The sequence below is a fragment of the Canis lupus genome, chromosome 1 (assembly GCF_003254725.2).
Source record: "Canis lupus dingo isolate Sandy chromosome 1, ASM325472v2, whole genome shotgun sequence".
Taxonomy (NCBI): domain Eukaryota; kingdom Metazoa; phylum Chordata; class Mammalia; order Carnivora; family Canidae; genus Canis; species Canis lupus.
This window is the reverse complement of record NC_064243.1, coordinates 109,236,603-109,256,319: the sequence shown is the minus strand read 5'-3', so window position 1 is coordinate 109,256,319 and position 19,717 is coordinate 109,236,603. Positions and strand designations below refer to the sequence as shown.

Genomic DNA, 19,717 nt, shown 5'->3' with positions numbered 1-19,717 from the left:
GCAGAGATTGGGCTCTGAGACCTCACTTGCCCTTGGCAGCTAGCGCAGGCACCCACACCCACACATGTCACCCGATAGCCATGGCCAGCTCAGCTTCAATTTCTACTGTTTCCACAAAATGGGAGGTAGGGGATGGGCTTGATTGGGGAGGTTCCCCATCTGCTGCCCCACCTGCCCCTTCCTCCCCACTTCTACATCTATCTGGCCCCTCCTTTACTCCCTGCTAGCTGCAGAAAACAACTACATGCAGGGACATGCAATTTGGGGAGGCCTTTGGAGCACCCCACCCCTGCTCAGGCCTCCCTCAAAGGCTTAGTGGGGTGAAGAGGCAACGGGGGACTAAATGCCCCATCCACACACCCCCAGTCACCCAAGGCTTAATGTTCCTTCTTCCCCTTCCCCTGTGCCAGGCTCCAGGCCACCCCTGCCATCGCCCCCCACCCCAGACCTCTCCCCAAGCTGGATGGGAAGAACCCTTCCCCTCACCTTCTGGTCCACGATGGAGCAAGCCAGCTGCTTCACATGGGCCAGCTCAGAGGCGGTGGGCAGCAGCACAAACTCGCGGGTCAGCCCGATCTGGATGTGGAAGGAGACCCCGGAGCTCGGAGCTGGTACCTGGGCCAGTAGCGGTGGCGGCGACTGCAACTCCAAGCCGCAGGGGGGCGGAGGGGACCCCGGCCCGGGAGAGCCTGGGAGCCCGGCGAGATGGGAGGGGGAGGCGGCCATAGGTGGGGGGAGTCCCGGGACCGGCCGCCCGGCGCCGGCCGCCCGGCGCCCACCCGGGATCCGGCTGAGGGAGCCCGAGCCCGGGAGCCCCGGGCCACTGGATTCGAGAGCGCTTGGAAGCTGGTGGTGGGAGCGCGGTAATCCCGGGGATACGAGAAAAGAAATCTAGCAGGTTGAGGGCACTTGCGGATGGCGGGACCCTGGGAAGTTAAAGAAATGTAATCTAGTGATCAGACACCCGGGAGTCATGAAGGAGAGATCTAATGGCTTGAGGGGATCCAGTTATTGAAAAAGTCCAAGAAATCAAGAAAATCTAGTAGGTCGGGATCTCAGGGATCAGGAGAGCTCAGGATCAAAAAGCCCCTTGGAGAGAGAAAGGCTTGAAAAGGGAGCAGGGGGGATCCCAGAATCCACTGGCTCTAAGACGAGGATCCAATGAAGAAGGGAGCTCGAGGGATTCACCAGGCCTCGGGGGTGAGGATAGGAAGTCGGGGATCGAGTAGATCCCAAGGATCCGACGGGCCCGGGGATGGGCAAAGGGATCCCGAGGGCCGGGGTGCTAAGGAGGGAATCTCACGGGTCTCAGAAGTTGGAGAAAAGTTCGGTCGTGGGCCGCGGAGAAGGGGGCGTTACCGGCGGCGGTTGGGGGTGGGGAGGGAGGGTCGCCCGGCGCCGGGAGCCGGTGGCTCTTTTTCCCCCTCCAAAGTTTAACTCTGCGGCTGCGGCCCAGGAGGAAGTGTCGGGAGCGATGGCGCAGTCGGCCAATCCACGCGGGCCTCGGTGACGTCAGAGAGGGGCGGAGCCTGTCGGGGGGGGGGCCGGGGGCGGAAGAGGAGGGCAGGTCCGGCACCTCCGAAGTGGGGGCGTCACCTGCCCCGCCCCGGGCCCAGGCGTCTCGGGTGCGAGACGCGGGCAGGGATCCCGGACTGATGCCGACCCCCAACACACCCGAGTCTGGAAAGTTAACTCTTCCCTGAGCTAGAGAGGAGGGGCGAGCCACTCACCCCCATCAGCGGTCGGGGAGGCCGGGGCTGCGGAGGCGTCTGGCCCTTTAAGGAAGGGGGCCGTCTAGCCGGGCTTGCATCCGGCGCCCACCGCAGGGGAAAGGGTGGGAAACTGGTGTCGGGTCCAGCCCGCTCAGGGTTCTCTGGGCTCGGCCTACCTCTTCTCTGAGCGTCGTCCACCCCACCCCCATGCCCGCTCGGTGGAGGGGGTGCAGTAGAGATCCCGCAGCCCATCACACGGTTAGGAAGACAGCGGCTTCCAGATGGGCGGAAGGACCTCCTTGCCTCATGTCTGTCTCTGGCAACCCCAACCTCGATGAAGTGCATGGACTGGAGGGACCGGGGCTGGGTTGTCTGAGCCGGGACAGTCAGACACGGGTGGAGAAGGGGTGTAGTTTCCTTCAATTGGCGCCCCACTCTGCCCCAGCCCTCAGGAGAGCCAAGAGCCTCAGACCCGGGGGTGCCTCAAAGGGCCATAGCAACCAGGGAAGACACCCTCCCCACCCCCTAGATGAACTGGTTGTTCTGGGACAGCGTGCATGTGTCTGTGTGGCTTTAGGTAGGTGGCTTCCCCTCTCTGAGCCTGTTTCTCCATCAGCTCCTGACCCCAGAAGGTCTTTGTGGGGAGATTGCAGAATAGTGCCTGGCACACAGCTGAGATTCAGTAGGTGGTGGCTATTGCTGTACTTGGCAGAGATAAAGGGGTGGGCTCCTCAAGCCCTCAGATGTTTAGTAGGAGTATGTTCATTAATCAGTCATCCAGCAAGCATTGAATGCTGGCCTACTACGCGCCAGGCTTGTCCTAAAACAGCTCTTCCAGCCTGGTTAGGAACAATTCAGACTTGATTTCTCCTCCCCAACTAATAATAAGAGTGGTTGCCATTTAGTTTACACTCAGGAAACTGAACCCCGAGGGGCAAAGTGACTCCTCCAAATCATCAAAGATCACCACTCAAGTTGCTGCTACCACCCCACCCCAGTCACTGAGGGTTCAAAGCCTGGCTTTGAGTTCCAAAGGCATCCCAGGGGAGATGGTCCAGACCAGGAGGGCGGGATGAGGGCCTCAAGACAAGCCCCCCTTCCCCATAAAGGGCTGCTGGGGGCAGCTGAGGTCGGTACAGTAGTGACTCTGCCACCACATCCGGGGGCTGGCTGGGGCTGGGGAAGGAAGTCTGAGGCTGGAGTGAAAACCCAAACCACCACCTGGGGAAGTTGCTCAGAGCCCAGAGGGATGAGGGGGGAGCAAGGCCACGTGGAGCTCGTAGCTAGGTTTTGGACAGTGTCACCTGATGGCCATCTGGCCACCTGCATCCTTCTTCAACTGTTCCTGGGGTCCTGACAAGGGCTGGGTCCTATTCTGGGTACTGGGGCACAGCCTTTGTTAATCCAGAGGGTGGTCATTAGCATCAGGCCTGTTGTACAGAAGATGCTGAGGCCCAGACACATGCAGAGGGAGCCCACAGGACTGGATACAAATGCTGATGGCCCGCTGGAGGCCCTAAGCAGCCCCCCCATTTCACTTTCTGTAACTTAACACTGATGATTCCCGCTTCCTAAGCTTGTTGTGAGGACCCAGTGAACTAGTATGTGAGGAATTTAGTGTGGGTTCTGGCTCCTGCTAAGTGTGTGACTGACCACTGCAATTCAACTGTCCTGGGGAAGGGAAGGGACTCATGGGGCGCCAGCAGTGAGGGACCAGGTGCCTCCACCACCTGCAACCTCCCAGCATGGCGGAGGCATTCTACAGGGCAGGTCCCAGGCTCTCCCTTCCCCACTCCATGTTGGCTGAGGCTCCTTGTAAGCCCAGGCTCACGTGGGGAGGGAAGGGAAAGTGGGGGGGTTAAGTACTCAGGGCAAGCCCTTTAATCAGCCATCATGTGGGGGGCGCTGGGAGTGGAGGGGGAAGGTCTTAATCTGTCACATCACATCATCTGCTTGTCAGGACTCTGCCCCCAGGCCACTGCTGAGGCCCCTGGGGAGGGAGTACTTAGGAGGCACGGGGAGATTCGGTCCTGTGCCCCCATTTCCGGGCCTCCACCCACACTCCGCCCAAACTCTGGGCCCTCTCTTCCCGCCCCCCACCCTACCACAAAACCCCAACCCATCATATCCCCTCTCTGAGCTCCACCCAGCCCAGGCAGAGCCCATTATTTGGCTCCCCAGGTCCCCTCGACAGTCAGCACCGCCACCCATCTTACTCCAAAGGGTTTATTGAGACAAGTTTCACATCCAAGTCCAGGGCAAAGGGGAGGGGGCTTATAAACAGGAACCTGGAAGGGGGCCTGAGGACTCAGGGCGGGACCCAAAAAAAGAGAGTGAAATAAATAGAGGAAGAGAGTGGAGGACCAGGAAAGGAGACACAGACTATCACACAGTGATAACGACATGGGGGTGGGGGGGCAGGGCTCCATTAACATCCCATTTATTTATACAGATATACAGGGAGTTGTGGGGGACCCCCTCCAGCCTCCATGCCCCAGAGAGAGGCAAACGAGGGGCATCTCTCCCCATGGGTGACCCCGTGGGGGCTGGGGGGCTGCCCCTGGAAGGAGTGCTGGGAGCGGTGGGGGAGGTAGGGGTGGGCACCTCCCCTGAGGGCATCACCTGCTCCCCGGGGGGTTACTGGCCCTGGAGGTGCTGGGTAGTGTCTGGAAAGCTGTGTTGAGGGAACTGGAGGGGAGGGTGGTGGGAGTGCTTCTGGGGTGGGCCAGGCCGGGCACTCTGCCTGAGGACAGCCCGGGGTCCAGCTGGCTCCACAGCTTCCCAGGGGGTCAACCACAGAGCAGGGGCGCCTGGAGCTCCTCCCAGCACAGCTGCCACTCAGGTTTGGGAAGATGGGAGAAGGGGGGTTGGGGGTTCAAAGAGAGAACCTGGCACCTTCTGGCGTCTTGGAAAAGCTGATCCCCAAGGACATCCAGCCCTGGCTGTGCTGCACCCAAGAAGGCAGCTCAGAAAGCAGGACTGGGCGTCAGGGCACAGAGAGGAAGCTCCCCGAGGCCATCCCGGAGGGTGATTCCTGAAGGAGGCTGCTCCCCAGGCGGATGCTTGGGGAAGGGACGGCCATGGGGGATGGCCTCCTGGGGAAAGGGCCGTTAGCACCACCAGGTTCCCAGGCAGGCGGGAAGAGCCAGGCCTCCGGGCCTCCAGACTGAGGCTGGGAGTCACCTGAGGTAGACAGAAGGGAAGGAAGACTGGAGCAGGACACCCCAGGTACAAGAGGGAAGGCTACCTCGGCCCCCTCTCTTGATGCCCAGGAGCTACCTTGATGATTCTCACAAGGTAACCCCGGCTACCAGGATGTGGCACCCTCTAGGAGTGCCAGGTGAAGAGATGTGTCTGAGGTCTCACTAGGGGTGAGGATGCAAGGAGTTTCTGCCCTCCCAGACCAAGCCTCCTGCCCAGCCTCTCACCTCAGTCCCACCTGCCCGGCCCCACTCCCCAGCCGGTGTGGCGGCCAGGGTGGGGCCAGGTGGGCATCATACGAAGACCTTGGCCAGGGCATCGGCGCCCGCACTGGCGATGAGGGCCTTGCTGGGGTGGCACGCGACAGCGTGAATAGCCTCTTCATGCTTCTTGCGGTGGGCCGTGATCTCCTGCACGCATGTTTTATTGTCCAGGCTCCACAGACGCAGGGAACAGTCGTGACCTACGCAGGTGTGGGAGCTGAAAGGGCTGTCCCCCAGGACAAACCCCAGCTCCTCCAAACCTCACCCTCTGGATGAGCTGGCCTTGGCACTGGATAAAGGGCCCATCTTCTTCTCCATGCACCTCTCAACACCCAGGCTGAGGGAGAATCCTTTTGGCCTAGCCTGCTATCCATCATCTAGTTACCAAGTATTCACTGGGGACCTGTGTACTAGGCTAACCTCCTCCAGCCCAGGGCTGTTGACGTTCTGATGTGGCAGACGGTAAATAAAACAGAATGAATGATGCCAGATGGTCAGCAGCACTGTGGATACAGGCTGGTCAGGGTGAGGACAGAAGGGCTAAGGGGGAACCAGGAGGAAGAGTCTTGCAGGCAGCAAGGCCAAGGGAAGGTTTGGAGATCCTGGCAGGAGGTGGATATGGCAGTAGCAGCCTGAGCAGGGGTGTGGGGAGGAGGAAGAGGTGGTCAGAGAGCGAGGAGCAGACAGGACTGGGTCTTGGGGCATGAGCCACCTCTGGAGATGACCTGATTTACATGTTAGAAGGAACAGGCTGGCTGTGGCAGAGGCTGGCTCTATTTGTCCTTTACAGTGGGGGGCCCCAGGCCCTGTCCCAAACCCTCTCTCCCCTGGACTTGATGCTACTGACCACTCCCTCTACCATCATCCTTAGAGACAGCTGCTGCCGTCACACGGCAGATGGAGAACAGGCTTGTGGGTGCCCGAGCCCGTCCACCTGCTCTATCATCCCATGCACTTGCTGGCTCATGAGCTTCCACAAGCTCGGTCGGTAGGGAGCAGAAGTGAGTGGAAGGAGGCCCCTTGCCCATGGCCTCTCTGATGGCCCATGCATACCCTCCACCTCCCTGGGGAGCAACGGACCCTTTTCCACCTGCCCACGTCCCACCCCGTCCTGAGGCACAGCTCCACAGGAGCTGGGCTTCAGTGCTCTTATCCACAGAAAGCACGTGGTGGAAAATGCTAAAGATCCCATGGGGACTGAGAGACCCCAACTTCATTCCTGCAACCAACCCACTGGGCTGAGACCAAAGCATGTAACTTCTCTGAGCCTGTCCACATCTGCACGGCGGGTACAACACACCCACCCAAGAGGATTTATCTGGATGAAAGGAGATGGAGGCAAATGCCTCCAGGGGGCTCTATCCAGAGGCTCCCTGCCGGTTCCCCTGCCTCAGGGAGCCCCAGAGCACTCCCTTGTGACCAGTGCCCACATCTCTTCCTCTTCTGCTCCCACATACCCTTGCTCTTTAGGGAGTCAGGAGGGTCCGGACTTACTTCCCGACATCAGGAACACGCCGTTGGGGTCCACGGCAAGGCAGGTGACCGCGTCCAGGTGGGCAACCATGGAGTGCACAGATTTCCCTGAGAGGAGAAAGGGTAGGTGGCAGGTTACTTCCTCTCAGCGCCTTGCCTGGGAAGGTGATGGCCCAGACAAGATGCTGAGAGCCTACAGCGTGGGCACCAGGAGCTCTGCTATCTGGGCAGGCCCTGCCATGAGCATGAGTGAATGGTGGAGGGAGAAGGTGGGGCCTCACCTGTCCGGCTGTCCAGGAAGCGGATGCCTCTGTCGTCGTGGGCAGTGATGGTGAGGGGCTGGTTTGGGTGACTCACCACCTGGTTGATCTGGGTTGGGCCTGGAAGGCAAGGAGGAGGGAAGGACGAGAGGAGAACCACGGCCCTACAGCCCTGCCCTATGCCTAGCTGTCCAGGAGGACTGGGCCCCCAGGGCTCTCCTGCTCAGGGTCATAGTACTTCCTCTGTAACCTGGGCACCGTGCCCCACCTGGGGTGGCACAGCCACCCACATGGAGCATCTGCTCTGCCAAGAGGCCTGATGATCTCTGTTCCCTCAGCCTTCCCAAGAGCCCCTCGCTGGCCACAACAGTGGCAGCTGGGACTTTACCTCCATCTGACACAGAGCCCCCCACAAGGGGGTAGGGAAAATGTCTTCTGTTCACTGGACATCGGGTCACCAAAGCCATAGGAGGGACTGGGGCCTGGGAAGCACTCAGATACCAGCCCCCGGCCCTGGGGCCCCCTCTTACCGCTGCTCCCCCGGGATTCCAGCGAGAGGAGGGCACTGCCAGCCTCCAGGTCATATAAGACAGTGTCGCCAGAGCGGAAGGAGGCCACAATGTGGGCAGGCTCGGTGCTGGTGAAGGCCACTGAGGTGGGGATCCCATGATCTGAGGGTAGAGGAGAAGAAAGGCTGCCTCACAAACCTGGTCCTGCCCCAGGGCTGTGGGACAGGACTTGGGAAAGCTGGGCCCTTGTCAGGAGTAACACTCCTGCAGGGGCCTCCAACTCTATACAGCTCCTCTATGAGGTGTCGGCAGCCCTCACTCACCGCTGGCTGTGAGGAAGGTACAGAGGCAGGCTGGGCTGCTGCTGGGATCCCAGATACGGATGGTGCCATCGGCAGAGCAGGAGGCCAGGCGCTGGGAGGCAGAACTGAAGGCTAGGCCCCATACAGCATCCCCGTGGCCCTCCAGGACATGGCTCAGCACGCTCGGGTCTGGACGTACCAAAGGGAGACAACAGGCTACGTCAGGGCTGCCAGCTCCAACCTAGACAGCTGAGAGCCAGGCAGCTGGGCTGGGTCCACCCATTCACCCAGCTACATACCTAGAGTCCTCATGGGCTCAGAGCTGTTACCCCTGGAACCTGCCCCTGCTAGCCACTCACACTCTGCCCACTAACACTTCTGGGAAGATTTTAGGACTCTGAAGGCAATCCAGAATGGAAGCTCCAGAGGGCAGGGATTATTCCCCCCTGTTCACTGCCATCCCCACAGGACCCATGGATAGTGCCTGGCACAAAGTAGGTGCTTGGGACACGATTTTTAGGACTTAGTGAAGGGGAGAAAGAACAATGGTGGCTTTGAGGCCCGAAGAACCTTTGCAGCCTGGGCCCTATTGGTTGGCCCCACCCATGCTCCCTGTAGTCTTTTCTGACCAGAACACAAGCCCTGCCCACTCTCTCCAAAGCTCCCTAGCCCTTCTCACCCCTGCCTCCCTGGTCACTGAAGTCCACACGGGGTGCTCAGTCAGGCCCTGCTGACGTCACCCCCGTGTGTGGCTGCTTGCATGGCCCTGAGCATATACTACCTGGGACTGACCCTTGACCTTTCACAGGGTGGGACTATTCTTAGGAAAACTGTGTTTTCTTCAAGGGAAGACACATAGCTCTGAATTCTGTCTGCCATAACAACTGCTACACAGAGCCATGCATGTCATCAGAGTTATCAAAAGAGATGTCAAAAAAAAAAAAAAAAAGAGATGTCAGAGGATAGGCGACACACTTAACAGAAGTGACAGTGTAATCACTTCTCCACTTAACTTTTAAAGGTGCACCAAGGATCAAGGGCGGACTCCCTACAACCTGGCCCAACTAACCTCTCCCCCTCCCCTGCTCTACTGTTCCTCACTCCTGCACTCAGCCACCAGAAGGCTTTGCACATGTTGGGGCCCGGGCCCAGTGCTGACTCAGAGTCAGCTCACCCACCAGCCCCTCTGGGAAACCGTTCCCCAAAGCCATCTCTTTCTTGCCTCAGCCTGTCTGACCCGTCACATGCTGAACACACTGCTCTATGCTCCCTCCCCTGGGCTAGGGGTGTACAGTTAGGCACAGGTGGATGCTGAGGGAATGCAGAAGCTCCTGTGGACATGGGGGCAGGAGGGGAGGTGCAGACAGGAGGAGGGAGCTGTCCTCACCATAACCGTCATAGGGGTCCATGTTGAGGTCCGGAATCTTCCAGCTGTGGATGCGGGCATCTGCCCCACCACTGTAACAGCATTCGCTATTGCTGCCCATGGCTACTGCCAATACAGGACCCCTGCAGGATGCAGAGGTGGTGAAGGGGAGATGAAAAACTCCATCTCACTCCTTTCCAGGCTCCCCACGATGGGACCTTAAAGTCCAATGCTAGATTTTTCAAGGATGGTCAAAAGAATTCAGCATCTGGGGCTCTGGTTGTGCCACCCAGGCCCGCCTTCCCCCAACTCCCCATGCCTATTTCCTTCTCTTGAAGGGTGAGCTGAGAACCAGCTCTGGGACACTTGGTCTGCAGAGCACAAGGATCAAGGGGGTGCGTGTGCAGAGGGCATTTGGCCCCCTGGGGTAGCAGTGAGTGGGCCAGGAGCTAGACTGCCTTTGGGGGGCACTTCCCTACCTGTGAGCCCGGAAGGCATGGATAGGTTCCACATCTAGTGCAGCATTCCTGTGGGGAGGCAGAGGAACCAGATGTCACTGAGAGCCCCTCATCACTCAGAACTCTACCTCCCCCTCTGGGGTTGTCTCCCTTACTTCTTGGCTGTGACAGCCTTCTGTAGGTTCCAGAGCTTCAGTGTGCCATCTTCAGAGGCGGTGAGCAAGGCAGACTGGCTGTGGTGGAAAGCCAGGGAGCGCACGCCGTCGTAGTGTGATCGGAGAGTGAACTTGGGGTTCCATGTCTTCTTAAAGGCATCTTTGCTGTCAGAGAGCTAGAGTGGGGGGAGCTCAGTGTCCCAGCAGTCCTGTGGATGCCGATTGGCATCCAGGATATCAAGGGTCTGCCCCTTCCCTACCCAGACCCACGTGGAGCATCCTCACACACTGGGCTCCAGCCCCAAGCACCCTGTGTGCAGCACCCCTCTGAACACTCAGTTCAGAGGGGGCCTGGGGAAGACAGACAGATCACCCCACAGTGCACAGGAACTGTGAACTCCAAGCAGTGCTAAGAATTAAAAATGAACTGGGAAGAGACACCCAAGCAGCCTGACTGCCTCTGTGGCAGTCAGTAAGGCATTCCTGAGGGGACACCAAAGGAACAGGACTTAACCAGATCCAGGGAGGGGAATGAAGGAGGACACTGCATGTGCAAAAGTCCCTGTGGCTGCCGGAGTAGATCTAGAGCCTGAGAGGAGGCCCTGGTTACAAAGCAAGGGACAAAGTGACAGAAGCTGAGACCAGAGCCACGTTTGGGAACTGACATGGACTGGAAAGATGTGAATGGCTGCAGAGAAGCTAAGGGGTCGCAAGAGAAGCCTCTCAGGGCAACAGGAGGCCACAGAGACCACACGTTAGGGGTATTCTAGAGTCACTATACATGCCCTGGGAGGTGGTGGTGTTGCTCTGTGCATGGGGGATTCAGGGGCAGCCAACTGGGAAAGATGATGAGCAGACTGTCAGGCAAGACTCAGTGCCCTGTCCCAACATAAGGTTCACACCACCTAACCAACCCCCTTTCACGTGGGCTCTCTCCCCCATGGTCCCCACCTGCACCATCACCACTGCCCTAGCTCTTTAGGGCCAAAGGCTCTGCCGCTACACGGTTACCCCCTCACGGGCACATCCTCTGCTCAAAGCCTCCATCTTGGCCCCACTTCCTGGCATCCTACAGCAGTGCCTCCAACCCTGCTGGCGTCACCAACCACTTGAAATTCTGCTACAAGCCATGGTGGTGTTCTGCTTCAGGGAAATGCACACACACCCCCGATTCAGAAACTATCAGCGAGCCAGAGGCCCCTCTGTGGGTACTGGGCTCAGAACACTGGCCCTGATGTCTCCTTTCCTCTGGCCCATTGGCCACCAGCCCCACTTGTACTTCGTTTTGGGGTTTCTGGCCACAAAGGTCAGTTCAATGCCCATCTCCTGTCCAGACCATCTTCCCTGCACTGTGCTGACCTTGGGCCCCCTTCCTTGCTGCCAGCCTGCGGGAGGCCAGGACTTGAGATGCACGTAAGCCACAGGTGGAAGGGAGTGTGGCCTGAAGGATGAGTGCCAGCTACACCCCAGTGTCTTCCAGGCCCTGCACCTCAGTAACCTCCCCAAGCCCCCTCAGCCCTGTCTGCACCCCTCCGTAAACCAGGGTGAACTGTTGAATGACCTCACAGCATCCTCTCACTAGTGGACTGAGCGCAGCAGGCAAGGCACCCAGTCACAGCTCAGCAAGAGCAGGCACAGCGTAGGATGCCCAAGGAGGCCCTTCGGGGGAACAGGCAGCCCAAGAACTTACATCACAGCTGAGGTCGTTGTCGTTGGTGACGGTGAGATCTGCCAAGTCCCCCAGGCTCACCTCCCCGCCCCCGATAGTGTCCATGATGAAAACGTCTGAGGAGAAGCCAAAGGAACCTGGTAGGGGGAGGGGAGGGGGGGGCAGAGAGGGGTGGGGGGAGAGAGAGAGAGAGAGAGAAAGAGAGAGAGAGAGAGAAGCAGAGAAGGAGGTAAGGAGTCAGAGAGCCAGGGAGAGGACAAGATCAAGAATCACAGCTGGAAAGAGAGAGACAGGGAGAGACAGACAGACAGACAGGGCAGGACAGACAAAAAGAGAGGGAGACAGACAGACAGACGAACTTTTGCGACAGGGAGGCTGCAGACTAGAGGCCAGGCTTTGACCCTGAGGACACAGAAGCCCCGGGCTTAGCTCTGCAGCCCCCCTATGCCATGGTGCCCCAGGGGACCGGGCCAGGGTGCAGGGGCCTCTTACCTTCGTGTGGCCGGGGCTGGGGTGTGCCAGGAGGGGGACCAGTCACTTTAGGGGGCAGCCCATCTACATCCCGAAGGTCGGCCAAAATGCCTTGGAGTTTGACCCGCCGGCTTTCTGCAGGGACAAAAGCCCGGGGCTGGAGTTGCCCACCAGTTCCACCCAGCTGCTAGAAGCCCCTCCTGTAAATGTGAGGCAGTCAGGAAGCCCCGGTCCCAGAGAGTACTGGGGCTCCAGGTGGGAGTGGGGGACAGGCAGAGGGGACACAGTGAGCTGAGACCCTCTGTGGTCCCAGCCATCCTACGTAACCGCTAAGGGCCTTGTGGCTCAGAGTCACGGAACGGGAGGAAGATGCAGCACTGCCCTCTCAGCCTCTCCCCACCAGGTCCTCATCCGGTTCCTCCCTGAGGGCCACTGAGACCTAGACTCTCAGGGAGGGCTGGAGACCCCCCTCAGGGAGGGCTGGAGACCCCACTCCGGGAAGCACTGGGCTTTCTGCAACCCCGCAGGGATTTTCCAGGGAAGGGGTGAGGGCCTGGCCACCACAGTGTCGGCCTCCTGCTCTCCTTGGCCACCCTCCTTTCAGGAAGCGTATCCGTCCGGTGGAGACCCTGGGGCAGGAAGCAGCTGCAGGCGGCTGTGTGTGCCTCTACCTCGCCTGGTAAGGAAAGCTGGCCAGGAAATTCCACTTACCCAGCTCATGGTGGGTCCCCTCTCCCGTGCATCGTCGAGGGTCTGGGGAGCCCTCCCCCTCCTCTCCTGAGCCCAAGAAATCGAACTCATTGATGGCATCCTCAGAGTCATCCTCCTCGTCCTCGTCCTCCATCTCAGGCACTAGGGCTTTGGAGGGAAGCTGGGCATGGAGAAAGCCAGACAGGTCAGAAGGCTCTGGCCCAGAGCCCAAGCCCACCCAGTCTCCAGGGCAGAGAAGCCAGGGTTCCTGGCCTCCACCTCACCCTGCGCCCTGCTTAGAAGCGTCCTGCGTGCCAGCCACCAGCTCCCCTTCCCTTCCTTCAGTGTCCTTCCCCCTGCAGGACTCCCACACACACACTTTGGCAGCTGTGCTCCCCCTGCTGGAAGCCTTCAAAGGCTGCTCCTTACTAGGGCCAGGGAACTGGCAGTCCCCTACCAGGGCTTTGCCCACCTCTTCCCCATCACTACTACCTCCTCTCCAGATTCCTCCCAGGACTCTCCTCCTGACTCCTGCCCTCTCCCCACTCCTTCCCCTGCTACAACCCCCACCCCCTCAGCACAGTACTTCTCAGGAAAAAAAAGTCAAGTGAGATAGTCTGTTTTAGGACAGCAGAGAAAGATACGTGTGCCTACATGCACAAGTGTGTGTATGGAGGTGCACAATTCAAGTGGGAACAGATGCCTGGGTAGAGCAGTCGCGCCAGCTTCTGTGCCTTATTCAGCGCACTAGGCAAGCATCCCACGTGACTTCACCAGCTTGTGAACAGTTACCATTGCTGCACTTAACGTGAGCAAACAGGCTGAGCAGGGAAACCCTGCACCTCAGGTCCCCCCGGTCCAAGATACACTAACACAGCTCCAGACCGTGAGCCTCCCAAGAGTTCTGAGTCTTCCTTAAAACTTTCTTGGGTGCCTCAAGCTTTGTTTTCTCACATGACAAGCGCATGCTACTTTTTTTTTTTTTACTGCATGCTACTTTTGGGACTAGAGAAGACAGCACTGCTCTTCCATCCTGAGATGTAGGACTCCAGGGCAGGTGAGTGCCAGCGTTCCACCCCGTCAGTCTTAAAGCAATGCTAGGAACCAATCCTCTTGTGTTCCTTGATTCGTGCACCTCAACCTAGCCCAGACTTGGGACTTCAGGGCAGCATGGCATCTGCATTTCCCCACATGGATGCCTTTCACACACAGCCTTCTACAATGATATCTTGTATATGACCCTTTACCCTCTCATGATGCAATTATCACTATATTGTGCACAAAGTGCCATCCAGGGCCTGTATGCTCAGAACCTCAAAGACCATAGAAAATGGCTTTAGGGAGCCCCAGAATTTTCACAAACAGTTCTGATCGCTGACTTTTGCTTTAAGTGCTGGCTTAAGAACGCACCCTACTCTAGCATTGGGGTCTGACCACCACTAGCCTCAAATACTGCCTCTTCCAGGGAAGCTTCTCCCTCTAAAGTGTTCCCTGACTAGATCAAGTTCTGGGCACCCCCAAGGGCCTGTCTCAGTCAGACTGCAAGCCCCCCGAAGGTGTGGTCGATCTGCCCACAGGCTCAGCACTCCAAGCTGGGACTGGAGTCAAAACTGCTCAGGCATCTGGGAGGGGCCAGCCTCTGGCCTGTATGGGAGGGCCATAGGGACAGGTCAGGGTGACCTCCTCTTCCTTCTCTATGGAAGACCTGGGGTCCAGGTTTAGGCAGCACACCAGGAGAGGCAAGGGGGGGGTGCACTGGGGCTCCACAGGAGCATGGCCACATTAACAGGCATTCTCAGGGTCTCGAAAGAGAGGGTGCCTGTCTATTTCTGTTCTGCCCTCTGGGCACAGCAGTGCTCATACTGCCACCACTGATCACTTGGTACGACAGCCAGCCATGGGGGAGTCAAGGGCTTTGTGTTCGTGAGTTCATGTTAATTAAATCCTCAACAACCCAGAGCCAGGGACTCTGGCATCATGGCTAAGACAGAATCACATGCCCAAAGGCACAGAGCCAGGCCAGCGGCCACTCCTGGAGTCTCGGAGGTCTTTGGAGTCAGTCTGGTCACCGCAGGTGCGTGGGGGGAGAGTGCAGGCTGTGGATGCATGAGACCCCTGCATAATAAGCCACCCCAGAGGGTCTGTGGGACAAGCGTGGTGACAGGCACGAAGTCCTAAGGGAGTACAGTCAGCAATGATCTCTGCTAAGAGGAGCAGAGAGGGGTGGGCAGGCTTCCCAGAGGAAGATGCGGTAAGAGCTGAGAGGGGAGTGAAAATCCCAATAGGGTCTCAGGGCCATCCCTATTTCCTGTAACACAGCTCTAGTGTGCTGGCTCTATGCACTCCCTGAGAGCCCACGCCAGGCGGGACCCTGGGCTGAGCCAAACGGGAACACTGGAGACAGAGCGGCAGCCAAGACAGAGCTAGTCCTGTACAGCCATGGGGACAGCAGGCAGGGAGGGCCTGGGGCGGTCAGGGTCCAGATGGCTCCAACTCTGCCAGGGGAAGGGGAGGAAGGGTGGGCAAGAGGTCAGAAAGGGCTGCCTGGAGGAGGGGTGCTACCTGTAGGAGGCAGGGAGGGGTTCTGATGGGAAGCCCACACAGAGGCCCCCCTGCATGGGCACGCCGCTGGCCACACATTCACCCACACCAGGGACCGGACCTCTGTCTCCGCATCGTTGCTGTTGGCACAGAGCAACACCCACAAATGCCCAAACTGGCGTTTATCAGATAGGGGAGTCCAGGCCCTGCCTGAGGTTAGGGCTGCTAAAATGGCAGGAGCACAGTGGCTCGGAAAATTGAGGAGCAAGGGTTAATTAAATGGGGTGGGAGCCATTACCATGAAGCCAAGTTGAGACCTGGACTCTACCCTGCAGGCAGTGCCCTGGGCTTAGGCCCTGACACAAGAGCAGACTGGAAACTTGCACCTACAAAGTCTCCCATGGGACCCCAACCTGGCCCCAGGCTGGGGCCAGGGCCCTGCCACATCCACTCTAGGTGCTGGGGAGAGAAGATCAAGGAAACCCCTGCAGTCCCTGCCTGACAGAGCTCACAATCTACTGAAGGAGAAGACAGAGAGCCACAACCATGCCAAAAATATCTCTGTGCGACCACGATGAGGCTAGGCCAAGAGAGAGGGCTGTGAGAGGGCAGTGCATGGCTGGCCCAGTCTGGAGTTCAGGTCTCTCCAGAAAGAATGTGAAAGCTGAAGGGAAGATGGAAGAAGACAGGAGGAGTGTAGGTGACACAGTACTGAGGCAGGGCTTGGCTGGAGTGGGGATGAGGACCCTGGGAAAGGACAGGGTCAGGCCACACACAAACCATGCCACAAAGGGAGCCCCAAGAGCACCCATAGGTGATCCACTATTTGCAGCTGATCCACAAAGCAGGTGGCCCCCTGGAGGCGGGAGGGGAGGGAAGCGCACCTTTACACGCTGCTTCTTGTGCTGTACGCTGTCCAGGTCATCGTCCTCGTCACTGTCCTCGTCCTCACAATTCTGCAGGAAGGGGATCTGCTCCAGCACCGAACCACTCAGGCGTTCTTTGCCATCTTTGCCTGCCGCATTCCTGCCCATGACAGGGGGACAAAGGGGGCATTAGTCCTGCCAGGTGACAGAGCTCGGATAGGAAGGTGCCAAATCACCATGGCCAGAGCCTGGACCCAGCCCTCAAGGGGATTGAGCCCACTGTGACCTCAGAGAACCTGGACTCTGATCACATACAGGGCTCCAATCCCGGCCTCCACCTGACCCTCATTCACCTAGACCTGACCACCCTCACTTGGACCACGCACTGGGTCCAACTACTGAGCTCTGAGCTGCCACCCCACCACACATCTGCCTGCACATACGGAGTCAGGAGAGTTGGATGGAGTATGCACCACTGACTGAGCAGCCCCCTTTCCCACAGCCCAGGCAAACCACAGGCACAGGTCAGGCAAGTGGCAGACATACCCAGCAGGAAAGAGGAACCAGTCACTGTGCAAATGATTGTGTCCCTATGGCCAGCCTTGCCGCCAATAAGCCTGTACCCTCGGACTGACAGATGGCCTCCTGTTTCCACTCCTGGCCGACTACCTAACGACTCTGGATAATATGTTTTAACAAAGGAGATATCTGCCAAACCTGAGTCCAGGGTAGAAAAGTGGGTGGAATTCAGAGTTTAGATAAATGCAAACATCCTCCTTTCTTGCTGCTAGGTCGATGCCCTAGAGTTCTTGTCAACTGCCCAGGTATGTGGTTACTGCCTGGAGGACACATCTCTCCTCCAGGTTGCCAGATACAGCACTCCCTTCCCAGCCACCATGCGCACAGCCTCTGGCTACGAAGCAGGTCTGTACTCTGCTGTTGGACACCACTCAGGTTTCCTCCTCAATACTGGCTGCACGAGCTCAGCCTCCTTTGCTGTCGCTTCTAGCTTTCAAATCCCACCTGCATGCTGGTGACCTAGAGGTGAGTTTGGAGTCCAGCCCCACCCAGCTCGCTCCAGGCTGGCTCCTATCACGTGTCCTGGGGGCGACCCAGCACAACAAACTCCACCTGCCCTTTGCAGCCCCCTGATGTCCCTTCCACTCCTTGTCCTTCCCACTGCAGTTGATGATGCTCCCATCACTTGGACCAAGCCCCATAGCCACCCCCTCATTTCCTTCCTCTCCCCTATGTTCATTTCTTTAAAAAGAAAACCCACGGAGAGAGAGGCTGGCCACTTCTCACCCCTGCCGCTCACAGTCCCCACCTCTTGCCTGGATGGCACAGGAGGCTCCTCACTGCTCTCCTGCTCCCAACGCTGCCCTACAGCTTCTCCTCGAAGCCGACCAGCTCACTGGATTGTGTCATACCCCTGCTCGAAACCACGGGCTTCCCACAACCCAGAGAGTAGAATCCGAATTCCCTATCGTGGCCACTACGGCCCATTTGATCTGACTCCTGAGATTTCAGCCTCACCACAGACCACAAGCCCCATGTGCTCACTTGCTACAGCCGCACTGGCCTTGCTACAGGTTCCTGAACATGCCCAGCGGAACCCTGATCATCGCCATTCCCTCTGCCTAGAACATGCTCCTTCTGGTACTTGTGTAGCTCACCGTCCCATTTCCTGCAGTTTTCTGTCACCTGCAGTTTCTGCAGATGTCACCTCCATGAAGAGTGCCCCTCCCCCAACCGTGCCATTTTCCCCATCTCTTTTTTCCCCCCTTTCTCTGCATGCTGAACATCAGCACCTGTCAAGTTATTTATGTTGACCAGTAACCACAGAGGAGACAAGGAACCTGGAAAAAGGAAAAGCTCCATGGGGGGTGGAGGACATTTCACACCCTGCCAGGCCCCAGTTTGCCACCCAGGGTCAGCCTCTAGTAGCTAAGCAGCATGAGGCCTGAGCCTCTGGAAGGCATCTGGGCTGGGCATGAGCTGTGGCACAGATCGGCTAGAACACGAGGCCACAGAGGGTACACACAGGGGGACCCAGAACAGGATCCAGGGATCTCATGAAGGGCCCGAGAGGGCTCTGGAGCAAACCAGCCCACAATACACTCCAGGAAGGAAGTAGCCACCAGGGCAACCCAGCAGCACTGCTGGCTTTTCTGACACTGGCCTTCACCAGGAGGAGGGGATGCAGAGGAACGAACCTGTCAGGGCTCACCAAGGGCTCACCTCTTGATCTGCTCTTCAATCTGTTTCACCAGCAGGGATTCACCGCCACTGAGGCCCCCGGGGCCTGGTGTGGCCCTGGGGCCCCCTTCACTGGGCTCCACAGCCCCGTTGAGCTCCAATGAGCGGCCCAGCAGGGAGCGCACGCGTTTGGACCGCATATCCAGGATGGTGTCCGTGTAGCCCACCTCTTCCAGATACCTACAGGGAGACAGACCAGTGCGGGTCAGGCCTCCCCAGCTTCTTTATATTCAATGGGGGCGGATGCAAACAGGGACAGGCTTTTTGGAGAAGCAGCTTAAGACTACATGCCAGTGTTTTAAATAAGCATAAACCTGACCTTACTGCTCCACTTTCGAGTCTATTTCTGGGGGAAGCCTTTATGTACCAGCACAGTGCAGTCACACAGATGCTAGAGGGGATGCTGTATGGACAGCCAGACCGCAGGGGCCATGCTACATGCCCACCATGGGGGACTGTAGCCGCAAATGACTGATGGGGCCACAGAGGCACAAAATAAAGGAGGGACAGAGGGCCAAGATGGCCATAATAAATGGCTTAACAAAAATCATAAGTTATGTGATCCACACAATTCATGTGTTGGTTAAAATAAAAAAAAAGCACTAACATGTGTACAAGTACAGGACACACGCAAACATATATTTGAAGTGTGCCCCCACGAGGCCTGGAAAGATACATACTCACTGCACTCGCAGAAACCTTCGACCTTCAACCTTCGGAATAGGGATTAGAGATCTAAAAGCAACCTTTGCAATTTACTCCACTCGCTTCTACAAATGAGCGTTTATTACTTCCACAATTTAAAATAATGGAAGCTAGCTGGCACTGGTCTGAAAGTTACAAATAGAGAAAAAAATCAATTGTGCATATCTGTGGGTATCTGGTCCTCTGGAGGCTCCTTCAGAAGCCTTTTATGTTTACCATGCCCTGGTCCCTTTGGGACCCCTGGGCCTGTGCCTCACATGTTGGAGCATACCTGCCTTCACCTGCTGTCTCGTCCCAAGTGCCTGCCCTTGGCCAAGGCCTCCTCCTCCTCACCAGAGGAGACACAGAGAAGCATGGTGGTGAAGACGCTGGGCTCTGGGTACAGACTGCCTGAGGTCACAAGACCCTCCATTTAACAGTTACCCTCATCTTATGACAACACATGGCCTCCCTGCACTTCTGTTGTTAGGGGAATACTAGTAGTTTGCCACATGGGAATGCAAAACACTCAGCACAGGGCCAGGCACATAACAGGCACCTCGCAAGTGCTGCCTATTACAACTGTTGTCATTGCTGCTGGCACACACTGCAAGCTAGCAGGGCGCTTCCAGACATTCAGCTTGAGGAAATTGGGGATACGGACAAGTAACTTCCTGATGTTTGTCATACTACAGAACCATCTTTGATGAAATGCACAAGAAATGATTGGCTATGGGAAGTGATGGTTATCCCTGTGGCTGGCAATTTTATGGTTCTTAAAATGATGCAACCTATCTAACTTATATGGAAGTCCATAACACTTAGCAAACATGATGCA

The 19,717-nt window shown here is 57.7% G+C and overlaps 2 protein-coding genes across 4 annotated transcripts in view; both read right to left on the bottom strand.

Moving 5' to 3' along the window:
- Positions 1-1,389, bottom strand: part of PRKD2 (protein kinase D2) — a 35,173-nt gene extending 33,784 nt beyond the window's left edge. Inside the window, exon 1 of the mRNA XM_025424554.3 lies at positions 487-1,389. Within this exon, the coding sequence (XP_025280339.1) occupies positions 487-726 (240 nt within the window). The 5' untranslated portion in view covers positions 727-1,389. The remainder of the gene's footprint in view (positions 1-486) is intronic.
- A 2,533-nt stretch (positions 1,390-3,922) lies between these two features.
- The window catches only part of STRN4 (striatin 4), a 26,921-nt gene continuing 11,126 nt past the window's right edge, over positions 3,923-19,717 (bottom strand). For 2 of the 3 annotated variants that reach the window (XM_025424558.3, XM_025424560.2), the window contains 14 exons: positions 18,178-18,375; positions 15,955-16,096; positions 12,551-12,710; positions 11,861-11,974; positions 11,390-11,505; positions 9,700-9,875; positions 9,566-9,613; positions 9,108-9,229; positions 7,742-7,909; positions 7,440-7,580; positions 6,931-7,029; positions 6,671-6,757; positions 5,141-5,376; positions 3,923-4,895 (listed from right to left, as the gene is read on the bottom strand). In XM_025424558.3, coding sequence (XP_025280343.1) covers positions 5,207-5,376; positions 6,671-6,757; positions 6,931-7,029; positions 7,440-7,580; positions 7,742-7,909; positions 9,108-9,229; positions 9,566-9,613; positions 9,700-9,875; positions 11,390-11,505; positions 11,861-11,974; positions 12,551-12,710; positions 15,955-16,096; positions 18,178-18,375 — 1,741 coding nt within the window. In that variant the 3' untranslated portion in view covers positions 3,923-4,895; positions 5,141-5,206. The remainder of the gene's footprint in view (positions 4,896-5,140; positions 5,377-6,670; positions 6,758-6,930; positions 7,030-7,439; positions 7,581-7,741; positions 7,910-9,107; positions 9,230-9,565; positions 9,614-9,699; positions 9,876-11,389; positions 11,506-11,860; positions 11,975-12,550; positions 12,711-15,954; positions 16,097-18,177; positions 18,376-19,717) is intronic. The other variant, XM_025424559.3, reaches the window with a different exon arrangement.